At 38.0% G+C, this 17,401-nt stretch overlaps 1 protein-coding gene across 1 annotated transcript; it reads right to left on the bottom strand.

Annotated features, from left to right (window-relative positions):
- Positions 1 to 6,063: 6,063 nt before the first annotated feature.
- On the bottom strand, positions 6,064 to 16,767 carry LOC139121262 (G2/mitotic-specific cyclin-B-like). Its single transcript, XM_070685995.1, has 8 exons — positions 16,585 to 16,767; positions 15,678 to 15,827; positions 15,028 to 15,132; positions 13,508 to 13,693; positions 12,649 to 12,807; positions 11,366 to 11,602; positions 10,679 to 10,927; positions 6,064 to 6,695 (listed from the first exon to the last, which is right to left on the bottom strand). The coding sequence occupies exons 1-8, from the start codon at positions 16,612 to 16,614 to the stop codon at positions 6,594 to 6,596; spliced, it is 1,218 nt and encodes a 405-aa protein (XP_070542096.1). The 5' UTR covers positions 16,615 to 16,767; the 3' UTR covers positions 6,064 to 6,593.
- Between the last annotated feature and the right edge of the window lie 634 nt (positions 16,768 to 17,401).

The following is a 17,401-nucleotide window of genomic DNA, read 5'->3' as shown; positions in this document are numbered from 1 at the left end:
CGGCAGAGTCTGCAGTGTTATATTAATCTGCCCTGTAAAATATTGACAATATAGCTGCAGAATAGACTCAAGTGTTGCAGGGTTTATTACATATATGCATTCTGGGAACTTAATTTGTGCACATAACTGGAGGTTTCTGAAACTGGGAAATATGAGGTATATCAACTATTGTTTCATTAAGGAAAGATAACTCACACGTTGGCACTAAAATTCTTTGAACGTTTATAAGGTGGCATAGTTTATACACAGTGACGAATCGAATATTTGTAATGGAAGTATTTCTAACGGGTCAATACGTCATTTCCGTGACCCTACATGACATTACATCCGGGCACTATTTTGGTATATAGTCTAATGGAAAATTCAACATATTGCAGCACGCAGCGAGAACAATTTCTGTTTGAAAATTGAAAACAAGCTTACGTGAAAATTCAGTTAAAAATGTAGTAGGCCATTACACATTTTTCAATGAAAGTAAATTCATATCGACACAAATGAATACGAGGTTCAAGGTCATGTTGAGGTCATGAAAACTGCCTGTACGAGTGAAATAATCAATGACCTAAGGAGAATCTTTTTTCGATGAGTAAAAATTTGGATATTTAAAGTAAAGCGAAAGTCACTGAATTTCTCACGTTCCCTTCCATTCAAATTGATGAATGTTCCAAGTTGAACTTCTTAAATCTACTACATCTTATATTATATTTACTAAAAACATAATAGATATGGTTAAAATTATACTAATTAAACCTCCATCTTTCTGAGTCGGGATAACAAAGTTATATTCCAAAATTAATAAACTACATGACCCTGACACTAAACTTAGAAAGAACACCGCAAGCTTTACATGTTGTGCCGAAACTGTCCCAAACTTTCCAAATCTCTCTCTCTCTCTCTCTCTCTCTCTCTCTCTCTCTCTCTCTCTCTCTCTCTCTCTCTCTCTCTCTCTCTCTCTCTCTCTCTGAAAGGCGAGATTACATGCGTTATTATCGTATGAATAAATTACGAGGGCTAGCACATGTTCTTTGTTGTGTGTGGAAACCAAATGTACACAAGAAATGGTATATCTTTGTGAAGACAGAATACACTAATGTGATATTATCGGCTTAGTCTGTATCAAAGAAATTGTAATCAGCCACTGGATGCTTTTGCAAATTGGAAACTGTTTGAGGAAATCTACTGTGAAATGAGGGGTCGAGAAACGGTGACAAGTTCTATATCATATATCATGGTGCATGAACTAGATTTGGATTTTACAACAAATGAGTGGTATTAACTGGCTGGCCTAAACCATTTTGTGAGATATAGTATCTTGCTGATAAAAATGACTCGCGAACCAACTTTACAATTTACATACTAGAAAACTGTGAAAGTATATGCATTATCTTTTTGGATATCTACGTTGGCGACGAATTCACCTTTTAACCTATCATGTCAAGGCACTTCAGCAATTTTGGATCTGACGCTTCTAATTTTTAATATTATTTTTAACAATCATTTTGGCGGCTCACAAAGGTCTTACACAACATAATCGCGAACTATTTCATTCAGCAGGGTTCTGCAAAGCATCTTGATAAAATTGAAAATATTTTTTGCATTCAAAAAGTAAATTCCCCCGACCTACCTACCCTAATTTAGAAAACCATGTTATCGGAACAGCACAATTTCTTCTTTTTTGGCCTAATATAGTATGTGACTGACGTCGGGCGAATGGTTTCCTGCCCCGGGGTACATAGTCAATTGTTTGGGTTATAATGTTTTTATCACGCGTCTCTCACAAAATTTCCCCCAACTTAGGTTAATTTGCAAACGACTGTATGCGGTTTATCGGTATTTAATGTATAGATTTTCTAAAAACTCGATTTTTGTCGAACAAGTAATTGATCACTTTAAAGCCTGAAGTTCTCAAGTTTAAAATAGTTCCGGGTCACCTTTGGAAAGCTGCTCGCTACGTCATCAACAAGTTGCCATAGAATCGTATGGGGTGTACGGCGCTCGATAGGCATCATGTCACAAAGTGTAACCGCTGCTCGTTTTTGCATTGCATGGAGTCGCATCATCTAGATTCAAACAAATGTATAAAGTAATGGGGAAAGACTTGAACAGCTCCTTTCGAAGAAAGTTTAGGTAACGAATTGTTTTCCCATGGGAACGGCTCATAATTTGTTCGGTATCCGTGTCTTTCAACACTGGTTAGCCCTCACAATGCACGAAAAGTTTCTTAATTAATTAGCTTTGAGTTCAGCGCATCTCAGAGAGGTAGTGTAGTGTCATGCTGGTATAACTTTACAAATGATGAATAAAAGTTTTGTCATCGGAAAATGGATGTCGGTTTCGGCCATAAAACTTGACAGCGCTTGGTCTATCGTGTTAGATTTCCATATCGCTATTTTAATCCGCTGTGTTACTACACTTAATGCTTGCTTATGTCAAATTCATCATCCGGGCAATCAATAACAGGTCGAAATGTATCGCGGCTGGTTCACTGTGATGGATATCTGCTGCCGTGCGTACAAAATTTATGCCCCCGCATTGCATCAGAGGATATCATTTAAAGGGACATAAGCTGTATTAACTTGTGACAAGCTTTTCAGTATTCTGCTTCTGTATATCAACTACCGTGCCTGACCCTAATCCGTTTGTCATGCTGAAATTTCGAGTATTCTTTTTTTCAATACAGCTTGTATTGTGTAGTGATCATTGTTTATTGTTTACAAATGAATTCTAGTCCTGACTTGAATACAATTTTCAACAATAACAATGGAGATTATACTCTTATATAGGTTGTGTTAAATTTTAAATACTTGGCATTAAATTACAGTTTAGGGACTGAATGCAGAAAGTGTAGGGAAACCACAAAACAAAAGTTAAGAAAAAATAGCTAAAAATATAGCTTATGGAGCTTTAAGGCCATGTAGTAATGAACGAGGTCGATGGGATTGTTCTGTGCTGACGCAAATACTCAGGAGATAACATTTATACTGACGCGAGGATCCTCTCTATTTTTTTCATGTATAAACCGTAAATAAATTGATGAGTTTTGAACATGAGTTTCTTTGTGGTTTGTTGGCAGAAAAGCAACTAAACTTGCACAGGGGATCCAAGTCACGTGACCAATCTCGAAAACTACCTTGTTCTGGCACAGTCTAATCGATCAACCATATTAGGAGTTGTCATTTGCATAAAAAATATACATATTAAATTAGTACTCAGAACGTACTTCAGCCAATCACGCAACTGGATCTACGCGTCAATCGACTAATTTCCCACCCTTTGTTATGAAAATCATGACCTTTCTTTTCAAATATAGATTTCGGGGTCAAAATCTCTGTTTGGGGATACCCAGCCATAGAAAACATTAGATGACGGTCCCAACTTACTTTCTCGGCGAGAATAAAACAATTCACCGATGCTTTTATGAAAGGAAGATGTTATTCGCACCCCATTGGTGAGGATAATTATAAGGAATCTAATTTCTTATTCGCACCGCTGCATTAGATAGCCCTATGAAACTTTCCGTTTGATATCCTTCTTCAATATTTATAACTCTTTTACACTAACCAACAATCTCTGAACAGTTTTGTGTTTGTGTGTTTGTGTCTTCCATTGATTACAGAACATTTATTCAGTTATTGCCTGTTTACAAAATAAAACAAACTTCCTGTGAAAGTTTTGCATTTTTTAATTTCTGTTTTATTTAATGTGAACTAAACGTTTGCTTTGCTACTGTATTCATATATGTTTAGATGTTAGATACTATCTTCTGCAGGTTTACAAATAAACGTATTTCACATGAACATATAATTGAATGAAATAAAAAAATATAATAATAATGACTACGATTGACATGACTGTCTTTTATTTTGGAGCCTGGTCAATTAATAGTTCTGATGCAATTATATTGTCCGTTTTATAATTATATTATATTATATTATATTATATTATATTGCAGGGCTCGAAATTAGCGGTAGTCCCGCGTCCACAGACTACCAACTTTTCTCCGAGACTACCAAAATCCATGAAATGATAGCCCACGCGGACTACCAAAGCACGCTGCGAGTCAGCCGAAATTCAGTCATGTCCGGTCCGTTATGTTGGGACGAGCTAACTGCAGTCAAACCCAGATTGACAAAGAAGGGCAAGAGTATGACTCTGTTATGCAAATTACGAAGACGACCGTGCGGTGGAACTTTGCAACAAAGTTTCAATATCTGAACTCTGACGTACTTGAATGACAGGCAGGAAATGATGGCCAATGAAAACGCATTTTCATTGCATTTTGACAGGGACTGTGATTTTGATCATAATGTATTAGCAATCGCAGTTACACGAAAATTGTCTCCTCCCTATAAAGAAAGCCCATGGTCTGTTTTAGCCCTGCTGCAGTATGTCTCAGTGCTGAGAAGGTTGTGTCGTTGTCATGACGACTATCAAAATTTGCATACAACTCAGAGTGAAAGGGGTTGTTAATAGGTCACCAAACGTTTGAGTATCACTATCGTGCATTATATCTGTTTCCGTTGGTATTAAAGGTGTGCAAATTCACACCAAATGGCTAGAAAATTCATTTCACGGCTAGAATCTTGAAAAATAGCCTTTTCGTGTCTAGTTCACGAAAATATATCGCTGAACTAAAATATGCTTGGGCTACCAGCCATCGTCAACGGGCTACCAACTTCAGAAATGGTAGCCCAAGTGGACTACCAGTGAAAAAAGTTAATTTCGAGTCCTGCATAAGCAGATTACAATGTGTAAAATATGATTTTATTAAACATAATCATAATTTATTAATAATCATAACAACATGGGGTTTCCAGAAGGTATTTACTCAAAATAGACGACAATGTTTGTAAAAAAGCAAGACTTTATTATTCTGTAACATTAATATTTATAATTTATCAATATTCATCATTAATTTTTGATCATAACTGGAAATATCAATACAAATAACATCTAATTAGCCTGTGCCTCCCTGAGTGCTTGCACTTTCCTCTTCCAAAATGACAGTACCAATTGTTTGCTTGTCAACACTTGTCCGCAAAGGTGTAGTCAGGTCTATATACTGTCAACAGAGCCAGTTTATATCTACAGTTTTTACCACTATAGTTTCCAGTACATGTGATTACATTCCAACTAACATGGCTAATGGACGCTGCAGTTTTGTACCAGGAGGAAAAAGTACCACCCACCCCATCCAGGCTGAAGCCCATTTATCATTTTCTATCAGAGACCTGGGATGACATTGTAAGTTGTTTTAAAGGCTCATGAGCTGAACTCTGGAAATTTGTCCAACCTCAAGGTAACTCCAATTTCCTCAGAGATTCATTGCAATCTGCAAATTGAATGATATAGCCATTAACTGTGCCTCCAACAATATTTGCTTGTGGCAGAATAGGCAAGAAATTTAATAGAATTTTGTTCATTTTAAATTTCCCGCCATTTTTCAAAATCTTGCCAGGTTATGTGAGAAGTGAACTTTTTGTCAAAGTGAAATGAATCGCTTTCCCCTTCTTTCAGTGGGTTGCATCATGTTGTATTTGTAAAGATTCAAATGTGTACATACACCATTTACGCTGCTTATCAGGTAGTTGCATGGAGGCAGCCATATTTGGGTGCAGCACCCATTTATTAGAGGTCTTACTGAAACCTCATGCAGTCCCACTCGGTGGATAATTATACTTGAGTAAACATCTCTGAGTAAGAACATCTCTATAAACTAATTTTAATCTAAAATCATGAAAATAATGCCAAAAGTTGCAGCTCATGTGCCTTTAAAGTTTCCCTACAATGTAATTTTGATAACAGCTTTACATTACAGTTGTAAGCACCATGCATCACCCTATTAGTACTCAGGAATTCCTCATCACCTGCCATGATGGCACAACATGGCAGTCTGGTACTTCAAAAGCTAATGCAATGGGGTCAGGAGTGTGGAGGGAACAGAAGTGTTGGGTTCATGAAACCGAAAGCTACCTTATACTTGTAAGTTAAATAGAGAAACTGAGGCAGGTAGTCTTCCTATGTTATACAAGAAAAATAAAAAAACCAAGCAGGGTAACAATATAAACCTCACAAAGAGAATGTCTTTATTTGCTAAAAGAGAACAATACATATCAAAATGCTGGACAAAAATACAATGTAACATATACAATAAAAAAAGGCCACAAAGGATTTTGTCATAATTTTAGCGTGATAAAAGTCTGTTGTCAAAGCCATCTCTGGTTCTTGATTTGTCACCTGTCAGAAGATTCTTGTTAAGTTTTGAAATAATGTGAGGATAGATACAAAACATACAATATTAACATAACTGGACATTGAACACCACTTATACATTACTACTAGACACCATAGAACAGACTTAAGTTTTTTTTCTCATTTTTTTTTAAATTTCAAAAATTACACAAAATTTGAAGCTTGTAAATGTGGAATCACGACATGACACACAAACAACATAAATTACACTGAAAATATTTTTACAAAATTGCTGACCATGCTAACAGTTCTATTCATGTTCAGATTTTTTACAGATTTTTTTTCCCTAGATGGACCCTATGTCTATGTCTAATGTCTACCAAGAGACAATCTATATAACACTACGTAGCCTGACTGGCAAGTTCTGTCACTGTCGATGAGTTTAGGTTTGACAGTGTGCTGATCTTCATAAACTTACTGCTTGCATATTTGTTCTTCACAGCCTGCAGGAAAAAAAACAAGAAAGCATAAAAATTACCAGAAATACTTAATAAAAATTTAAGGTAAGACAAAAAGTTCTATTTCAAGATATGCAGTCATAATACTAGCTCATACTGTGTTGTGGTTTACCAGAACAAGTAATGTGACAAGAATATAGATAAAGGTTGAAGTTCGCCTCGAACTTGAAGTCATCACTGGGTGTGGTAGGCTCAAAACATGTAAGTCTGATAGTTGAAGGATTTCAGGCAGGATAAACACATCAAATCCTTATACATTGTACATGTAGTGGTTTTTGTTGAACCGTTGGCAAAACTGTAACTAATGTAAATAAACAAATTGCACGCACTGCACTGGCAGGTGTAATTATCCTCTTGTGATAAAATCAGTCGATCACAATCAAATCATCTTTGCCAAAGTCAAAACATTGTCTTGTTAGACACAGTCAAAACAACACCAGATCAGCACTAAGGATGCTTGCAAATGACACATTTGGTACATTTTACGTGATGTGTGTGGATATGTGGTGTTGTTTGGACTTCCTGCGACCTCCCTTCCAGACCATGTTTCAATTTTTGCAGAGTTGATTTCTGGGCCGACTCGCAGCGATTTCGAAGCTGTTATCCAATTGGGTGGCTGAATCTTACCAATATAATGAAAACAATACAAATAGACTCCCTAAGTGGCTGTGAATAGTGACAATCGACCAATCAGATATAACCTTGCAAACACGCTGCGAGTCAGCCGTGATTTCTTTGTTGTTGACTGGTAGTACCTCCTAGATGATAATTGGCACCTGACTGTGTTGGCCACTCCTCAACTTGGTATGTATGGTACATGTATGGTATGTCCCATATTGCCAAGGGTCTGACGCAAACCTATGCTACATGTAGTACACTCCTTGCAATGACAACTCTCATCCAGAATTATGCCAGGATGCTGTGTACTGTAATGTCCTGCTGTAAGTCTGTCAACTTGACTGTCTGGCTCAGTATTTTTGCCATCAGATTTTGGAAAATTCGGTTAGCTGAATTTAACTGGGAACGTTCACTAATGAAATTACAGTTTTGCAAAGAAATCAGGGAACTTCTATTATTCACAAAATTAAATTTCTCAATAACTGGTTTTCTAGTACAAGTTATGTGACATGAAAATAGTGCACACATATTGACTGGTTATAAGGGTAAACAAGCATGTTTGTTACAGTAATGAGCCAAAGTTTCATAAGGCTGTAGGGAAGTGAACAGACTGTTTTGGGCCCCAAGAGGGGAAATTATCAAATGCATGCCATTTCCTGTACATTGTCAGTCAATGTGAGTTTTGTAACTCACCTCTTCAGTTTCGCAAAATGAAAAATCAAGGAATTACTCATCAATCACGAGCCTGATGATACCACCTCTTTTTGACTTGTGAGCATGTGTAAATGGCACTTTTAAAAATATATCCAGGTAAGAGTTCTAAAACTTGACCAAAACCTGGGCCCTTGTGCATGTATAAGCACCAAAACGGAAAATAATTTGATAAATCACAACAGATTTGTGATAAGGTGTTTTGCATGAAAGAATAGTAACCCTTGAAATCACACACAGGTTAGACTACAGTAAGATCCATCATACTAAGGCACTCATATGCCAGCTTCCTCTCAAAGTGGCCACACTGTACTGCCTTGAACAATCTTTCTCTTTAAGGTTTGGTGCGCCCTTTATAGTGCGCAACGTATTCTGGGGAAATTTGTTTCCAGAAAATCAATAATAAGGCGAAGTCAAACTAAAAAAAAAATGGAAAAATTGAAAAAGATACATGATGAACTTTATCCCGTTCATGTTTCTTTTTGTTATGAATTCAATGGCGTACAGGTACTTTGTTTCTTTTCAGTAGCATAGCAGCACAACATCGTTTATTACAGTTTGAGATTTACGTAGGGTACGCATGTTATGTATAAACATGAACAAATTTGATGCCAAATCTAAAATCCCACGAATAATATTGATTCCCAAATAATGTAAGTGAATTTAGGAAGTTCTGTATGCCTTGCAGCTGACCTGTTTCGTGTATTCAAGAAACATTATCAATTCTAATCCATTTGAAGAAATGTAAACATGTACCGCGAATACAACTACGACGTTGCGTGCTAGCTACAGTCAGTGGCCATGGCCCAGCAGAAAACAAAAAAAAATTATTGATTCATTGTTTGATCACTTCAGTGGTACGTAATATGATAATAGTGTATTTTGAATAAAGACTTTTTTCTTACACATTATATACTTGTCTAGTAGTTTAGTTTTCAAAATGAAATTCATTAATTCACCAATACACTGTTATATCAGTCTTACAATGCTGTCTATGAGTTTTTGAGTTCAAGATAGGAAAACACCCTCACTAATGCCCTATTGTATTTGATTATGTTTCCATTCAACATATTAAAGTAAAGTGATGCCTACATCTCATCATTATTCAGTCCAAATAATTTTACAGCAATCTCACAGCACTGATACAAAAAAAACATTGTATGCATGATTGTCACGGTAGAGTAACATTCAAAAGCTTAAGTAAACATGATTTAAAGGCATTATTGATGCAATTACTTGTTATGTCATATATTTATCCTTGTTGAGTTGTCAAGAATTTCACAATTTACAAGTATATCATGGAAATATTGCTATAAATTATGAAAAATAATTTCTCATCTTTGCCTCAACGGGGCGCACTTCAACATCAAAGTCTCCGGTTTTTAGAACTTTTGGCTATATCTAAAGAACGAAGGTGGTGACCCCGATTTTTTTTCTATCGATCTACTTTTTGGTCACTTATCCGTCGATTGAGGAAGTTTCATCAAAATCTCTTGGCGGGAAATACTAAATTCTGCCATGTTATTTCTTAATTATTCAGTAAATTGTTTTCCTATGCATAAATATGAAAATCATAAATTATAATTGGATATCTCAAAAATTTTCATGGTGACACCCTTATTTTTGTTGACAATATTAATCTATATGGGGTTTTTGGCCCTTCCAGCTATTGGTGAGAAATAAAAGGCGCACCAAACCTTAAAATCAAAATCTTGCTCCATGCAAATCTGACAATCTGGACATTTATGTATGAGTAATGCCAAGTTTATGCACACTTATATGAATGATCTGGTGGTTCAAACATCTGAACAAATTTGCAGACAAACTGTATATGTAATAAGAATGACCCAATGTAATAAAATTTAAGTTTGTGCATGTGAAACTACATATACCACAAGATTGAAGAATAATATATATATCACGAGAGATCTTCAATAGCCTTGACCATTATAAAAACATGGACATATCAAAAGACATGTGTCATTGGTCAGGAACTTCATACGGCTCCTGTACAATGGTTCTACTGCCGAACAAAATTGACACAGTGTCCTACAGACTCAGTACGCCCAAGAGGCTACCTGATGACAGTACACACAAACCTACAATGTGTGTACATACACACATGGAAACATACATTTTTTCAGCACAGTTGTGCATTGTTCCTTTGAATTCTGGGTTTAGCCTAAAAACATGTTGGTCTGGACTGTTGACAGTCCGTCGTGCCTTCTTTTTCCTGAGGAACATGCTTGTCCCCTCCATTGAGAGCCATACGCTTAAGGGTGAGTGCCAAAGGCACCTAGCAAAACATTCAAAAGGCCACAATGCCAAAAGCGGCAGTTGACAGTCTAAGGTTGGTCTGACAAGGACGTGAACTGAACAACTGTGTGACAGGAACAGTATCCACATAACAGAAAATATGATGTACCGGTATGTTGATGAACAGGGTCAAAAAACACACTTTGCAACCGGTGGCCACTAAAAAGTCCTGATATTGATAATGGAATCCCGGGGTGAAATTCCAACCACTCGATGTATTGGTTGAGGTTTCAAAGAAATTCCTTAAATGGTCCCAGCTTACTCTAAGAGTTTATTTGATATTCTACCAGGGGGAAAAACTATGAAAGTGACTTGGCACTTACCTTGAGTTTTGCAGTTTCTGATTTCACAAGGAGTTTGCACATCTTCCTGACGATTGGTAGTAGTTCATCTTCCGAGTAGGTACTGTAGTAATGGAGGGTATCACTCCACTCTGGGTCATCATCTAGTACTTTCAGTGACAGTAGTAAAGCAGCTGCAGCGATCTCTGAGGGGTCGTATTGCACAAAGTCGTATTCTTGGAGAGTGAGTTCCATGAGGTATTTGGCCAAAGTGTGTTTTTGTGCATCAACCTGGAAAGAAGAGAATACATTGTGAAAATTGACATCTTAATCTAGAGAATTAATTGTAGATTACGCTAACCCCCTTTGGTATTGATATCACACTAGGGGTGAGAACATAAGTTCGCACAGCTGAGTAATTTCAATCAAGTGCATTTTGTAGTAGATGGGTTTTGGATACGATATGTCGATAATTTTAATGTACTCTTTGTCACAGGTGTTGATAGCATTGCAGCCTACGCATAAAGGCAGCTCGCTCAGACCGACAACTCAGCATGCTGCAGCGTACTTTGTGCAATAGCTAGACACAACTTGGCTGCCAGCATGCAGAGCATGCACATTTGAATTAAGAGAGTCAAGCGGGTAAATAAAACCAAAACAAAGCATTTCAGTTCTAGCGAATGTGCTCAATAAGTGATCACACAAAAGTTGCAAACCACACCAACTCACCCCTCCTGCTTTGGAGTTTCTGCGCAGGAAGTGAAGACACAAAGGCTTGCCGAGGCTGAAGTCAATAGCCCTGAGCATGAGGCACTCCATGGCTCGTATTTGAGCTTTGTTGTAGGCGTTGTCTGTGATGTATACAAAGTCTCCTATTTCAGGCGCATACATTTCTTCGTATTTGGACGCCAAGAACATGGCCGTGACACCCACAAGTTGTAGTTTGTTTCGGGACACCTGCTGCACCTGAATGAAAAAATGACAGTGTTGGCATTCATGTAATAAGGAATTCACAAATCTTATTATAACTTTTGTTAGAAAAATTCAGCTCTGTGCATACACCTTACATGATTTCTGACTGCAGTGATAACTCTCATAAAGTACCTCAGCCTCATGACAGACATGACTCCTATAACAATTTAGCATTGCTTTTCATAGATGTTTATTATTGGACCAACAAAATAAAACTTGGTGGTTTCAAGCTTAGCAGACAGAATTACATAAACATTTAAGCCTCTTGAATCACTAAAAGTTGAAAATAACAACATGTATTTCACGGATCTTTGATGATAAAAAGAGTTATATAAAATTTCGTTTCTTGAAAAAAAATATCATTTTTGCAATGTTCTGCCTTGTTCAAAGCTTGAATTTGAATCGACCCTGGTACAACCAACCAAGTGCCGAAATGCAGATAAATTTATAAGTACTCCTGTGTACATGTTTGTCCACATGTATTCATTTATACCGTTACTCAGGTTTTTCAGTGATCATTTTACATTGAACATTTTATCTTTGAGTAGGCCTGAGGGTGACTCTCCTTCATTATGATCAGTTGAATGCACAGCAAAGCACTGTGCTCATGAATATACATGTTGGAAAATGAACATTTTATGAGTACAGTGTGTAGCCTAAAATTTTTCCATTTGTCGTGAAAAAGAACCAAGTACAACAGGTACTTGCCACTCTAACAGCAATAGATCTTGAGGATTAGTGATGCACAGTGTGCATGTAGGAAAAGTGTGAAATTAGGCATGGGTCAATAGCTCTGAACCATGGCAAGGTAGGATGGTAAATGTCATACACACATCTCTTGGGATGTTGAATTCACACCAACATCATGGTTTCAGGCTCCAAAATTTACACCTTCCCGGTGAGTGTCAAGAATGTGAGCATTAGATCAATTACATGGATATGTCAAAGTTTATGATAGGTCAAATACATAGCAAATGTCCTTTGAAATTTTCCCATAGCTCTGACATAAACACATTTATGATGAAGGAAAACGGTCTTACCTGCAAGAATCTATCCAGGATAGAAATGGTGAGGAAGAGTGTTTCCTGGAGAAGATGGAATCGGAGGTGCACTTGGACAAGCCAGTCGATGAGGATAGCTCGCATGCGGGCATTTATTTCCTGATGTTCCATGTAGTCACTGCTTACTTTGTACTCTCGCTGTTAATTGTGAGAAATGAAAGAAAAATGCAAATTTCCTTGAACAAGTCTTGGAATTCATGCCATTTTAATTGCATTGAAGTTCAGAATTAGATAAGACCATACTGATCATGGAGCAACTGTCCAATGATACACAAGAATCTATCATGAAACTTGAAACAGTTTGTACATGTATGTACACTGTTGACAACTATCAAAGTGTTCTGTTGATTTTCACGAAATTTCTCTTAACAAGACATGTAAATGATATGAGGCCGATATGCATCCCGTATCTTGCCGAGTTCATGTATGACTATATCAGGTCAAGCTGGTCAAAACAAGTGCCTGCAGTATAACCACATGCCCCATACGTAGGATCTAAAAAAAATACTAGGACTTGAACATACATTTTTGAAGGACCCTGGAAATACACTGTAAACATGACTTTTACTGGGTAAAGCTGGTGTAATACACATTCTGTGCGAACTATATAGTCTATCGAAATAAGTAGGTTTGGTGCAATACTGCTTTTTACTGACAATAGCAGATTGGGAAGTGATAGGCCTGGACTGTGGGCTTGGCTGGGATTTCCAGGATTGTAGTCTCCATGGGGGAGGGATGTGGGGTTCAAAATATTGAACTATATAAGAGACACGCAATGTACATGTGAAGAACCCATGTACTTTCACTTGCATTACATGTGATCAACACCATGACTGACCTCCAAATGCCTCATGTACTTGTAAATATCATTGACATATTGACTGACGAGCTGAGGGTTCTCATGGTCGGCTTTGTCGATGTCTTCCACATTCTGCAACTGCTGTTCAGAGAACGCCGCCTCGGTTTCCACCTCTTCGCTGATGGTGTGACATTCAAAGAGGGATGGTGCTGGTGATTTTGCTCTCTGCAAAAAGGTGACCACAGAACGGAAATGACTTCAACCTCTGATCGCCAAGAGACATTAAGCGTTATCTAGATGTGCTAAGTGCTGTCTGCAGCAGACCGATCACATGGATGATGAATTGCACAAGATATGGACACATTGATGAATATTCGTGGCACATTTACTTGTAAAAGGCCAGTAGCTGTAGCTTTTCAGATTTTTTCGTTTTTTGTCAATTGTAAGTTCTTGTTCTGCTCTTTGAAGCATGTTGACTCACCACTATTCAGCTTATAAGCATAGCCTATTTGTAAATGCACTGTTCTTGTTAACCTTTGGTTTTAATACTATACATGTACATGGCTGTAATAATCAGTATGGCCATATAAAAATACCATTGGTATGGACAGGAAATTAGGGGGGGTGATCATCAACTATAAATTAGATACATAGAATGGAAAAATATTTTTTGATAAAAAACTATCTGGGTGTAGGCCCTGTCTAAATAATTGCATGGAATAGACAAGAGTCTCCCTTTTCTGTTTTCACATTCAGTATCAAAAGTTGTGTTATGTAGCTGAAATCTGGCAATTTCGCTAAGTTTAAGACACAGAGTAAAATCAAACTTTCAGCGCCGGTTACTAAATAAAGAAATTGAGCGATAGATACACAAGGTATGTCAATGCATCTTCACAGGTCAATCATCCAAATACAGCCGAGTGAATTAACCCATGACCTATGCAAATTTCAGAAAGGAGGCTATTTTTGATGCAGTAAGCGCTGGAAAAATGAGTAAATGCAAGATCTTGCCAGTGAATGAACAGTCAGAACACATTAGTGACAAAGGATAAAAAGCAAGTCACTTTCCACCTAAATGGACATTGTAGATGAGGCATTCTACGTGAGTTTATGCAATACATCCCCATGCACGGTCCAGGAACTGTGCCCCATGTGATGTCCTTTCTTTTATGCTTTTGGGTGAGTGGGGAGGGAATATATAACATGAGACCAAAAAAAGGGACTGCTGTATAGTATTTGACATTCAAAAAAGTGAGGTAGTGGCCAATTTTTTTTCTTCTGAGCACTGTGATGTGGCCATTCTAATTACACTTTTTGGTAGAGCTTGAAATATGCTATATTTGATACTCTCAAAAGATTTTGTATTTCATGAAGATTGTACACAAATAAAATGAGACAAAATATCAAGTGACCCCTAAAAACAGGGACAGACATGACACAAACTTGTATTGGTAAGACCCCTTTTATTAGAGTCTAGGTGGATGCATGAATCCTTCAGGGTTGTGCACGAAAACTTTATCGTAGGAACTGAAAAAAAAATAATGATAGCATTGACCCACCTCTTCTCGTTTCTCAGCAACTTTACTTGTTCTGTTTGGTGCCAGTTCAGATATTGATTTTAAAGAGGTATTCCTGCCTTTGGACAAGGTTGATTTGTTTATTTCCTGGTGTGAATGCCAAGTAAAAAAAATATGATTACCACCTAAGACTGACGAACAGCACATTTGCTGTTCTAAGTTTTCTTCGAACTAAAGTCTAAACTCTCAAATTCATACAAGCTTCATCTCATATTCACACTGAGGAAAGGTTTGGATACAACCATGCAAGGGCTCTTTTTGGTAAACACATGGATGTAAAAAATCTATTTTTTACATCCATGGTAAACACAAGAATTTAAACACCTGGAACATTGTATCACACCTTAATGAGCTAGGACAAAATCATGGCAGCAGCCCACCTCCATAGTACATGGTAGTACCATGAAGGTGAAAAAAAGATATCTCTTTTTTACCTACACAGCAGCACGTAAGCTTTTTTAGGTTTTTTTACAGCATAGAGCAAATGTTACTTCCAATTTTTAATTAGATTGATCTTCGGATTGGATATTTATAGCGTATTACAGACTTGTTAATTCAGCTGAATCTGTATTATGGAGCTAAAAACAAACCTCTATTTTTCACATCCATTGCTGGACAAATTCAGAACTTACCTTTTTTCCTTTCAATTTGTTGTCTCTGACGCTGATAACATTACCAATGGTTCCGAGAGCTGGTCTCGACGTGGTCTGTCCTTTACTTTTGAAAGCAGCAACATCATTTTCCCTATTACTACCAATTCTTGTGGAATGAAGTGACGTGGACTGCGGAGACAGGCAAGAAAAAACGGTATGTGCCATGTTATGGACAGATTGTGACTGTTGACCAGGGCTTCTCATTTTAGACTAGGTCCTACTACCTCCATGGTCCTACAATGAGGCATGTGACCAGAGCTGGAATTTAGGAACACTTCTTTTGTGTAGATGGTTTGTAATGAAACATGAACAACCAGAAATCGTCTTTTGGTAGCTCCATGCAGAAACTGACAGATAGTTCAAATTGAAATACCCGGTAGGCACAGGGATAAAAAACCTGAATATAAATTAAATTACGCATATGTGAATTTACAATACAGTATATTCAGACCAGAGTAATACCACATTCCAAGCGACACGCTACGATATATACTACAGGCACAAATGTGAACCTTTGGAAGCAACAAGGTGCATGTTGCAAACGTTGGTATGTTTAAATCAGAAAACGCCGTCAACAAAGAAGCACGGCGTGCATCACAGAAATTATGCATGCATGCCGCTGTGGCGTGGGGCACGCAACCAGATACTCGGACGCCGAAGATGCCGACGCCTATGCTGTATTAAAAACTATGTACCAGAGTTGGAAACCACGGTGGCAAACTAAATATGGAAAATAGGTTTTTCTTGTCACGTCTCCTGCAAAGAACGGGGTTTGTATGGATCTAAATTCTGAATGTATTGTAGTCCGACCACGTCAGTCACTCGTTGGAATGCGGACGCGTCGCGTCCCTTTCCAAAATAACATGAAATCAACATTGACACTCACCGAGCTGTTCCTAGTTGCACGAAAGGCCATCGTTAGTAAAATTGTACGAGTTTAGAGCACGATAACTACGGTAACCATGAAATAAACGATATTAGTAAACTTCGTCTTGCTTGCCGAACGTAGCGATAAGGTCAGTTCTGGAATGAGCAGAGAACGCTTTGAAATCTCGCAGCTTTATTCCGATTGGGCAGAATTATTTATCAACACGTGTGCTGATTGGTGTACGGTGGAGTCACATGATATCAACTGGAAGAAACCATTATGCTTGTGACGAAGGATTCTGAATGAGGGTAATCATAAGCGTTTCAGAAGTCAAGTGTCGAACAACGGCACTGGCTCATAACATGGATCATGTTAAAAAAAAATAAATGCCCATTCCCCGGGGCTCATACACAGGTGCAAGCAGCGTTGCCCTGAAGTTGGATATACAGTATCTGATTGTCGATCGAAGGCCCGGGATCGAAGTGTGAGACCGAAGGCCGAACCTCGGCAGTAGTATCCATTCTTTACACTGCTACCGAGGTTCGGCCTTCGGCCACAGTTCGATCCCGGGCCTTCGAGCGACTCAGCAACGCTGCAATCAGAAGCCCCTGTGTACTGGCTGGGGACACGGGCACAGCCGATAGGACAGGGGATGACACGAGGTTATCGGGAGGTTATAATAATCGTCAAATCCCAATGCATGAGTACGTTAGCGTGCATATGCCAATAAACATAGACCGTAGCCCCTAGGGAGCCGTGATTATTTAGGGAACTTTCAGTAATTACAAGGGGGGGTGGGGGTGGGCCGGGGGAATTTCGCGAACACCTGTACCGT

This window comes from Ptychodera flava, chromosome 21, assembly GCF_041260155.1.
Source record: "Ptychodera flava strain L36383 chromosome 21, AS_Pfla_20210202, whole genome shotgun sequence".
In the NCBI taxonomy this organism is placed as follows: Eukaryota; Metazoa; Hemichordata; class Enteropneusta; family Ptychoderidae; genus Ptychodera; species Ptychodera flava.
This window is presented reverse-complemented; position numbering and strand designations above follow the sequence as displayed.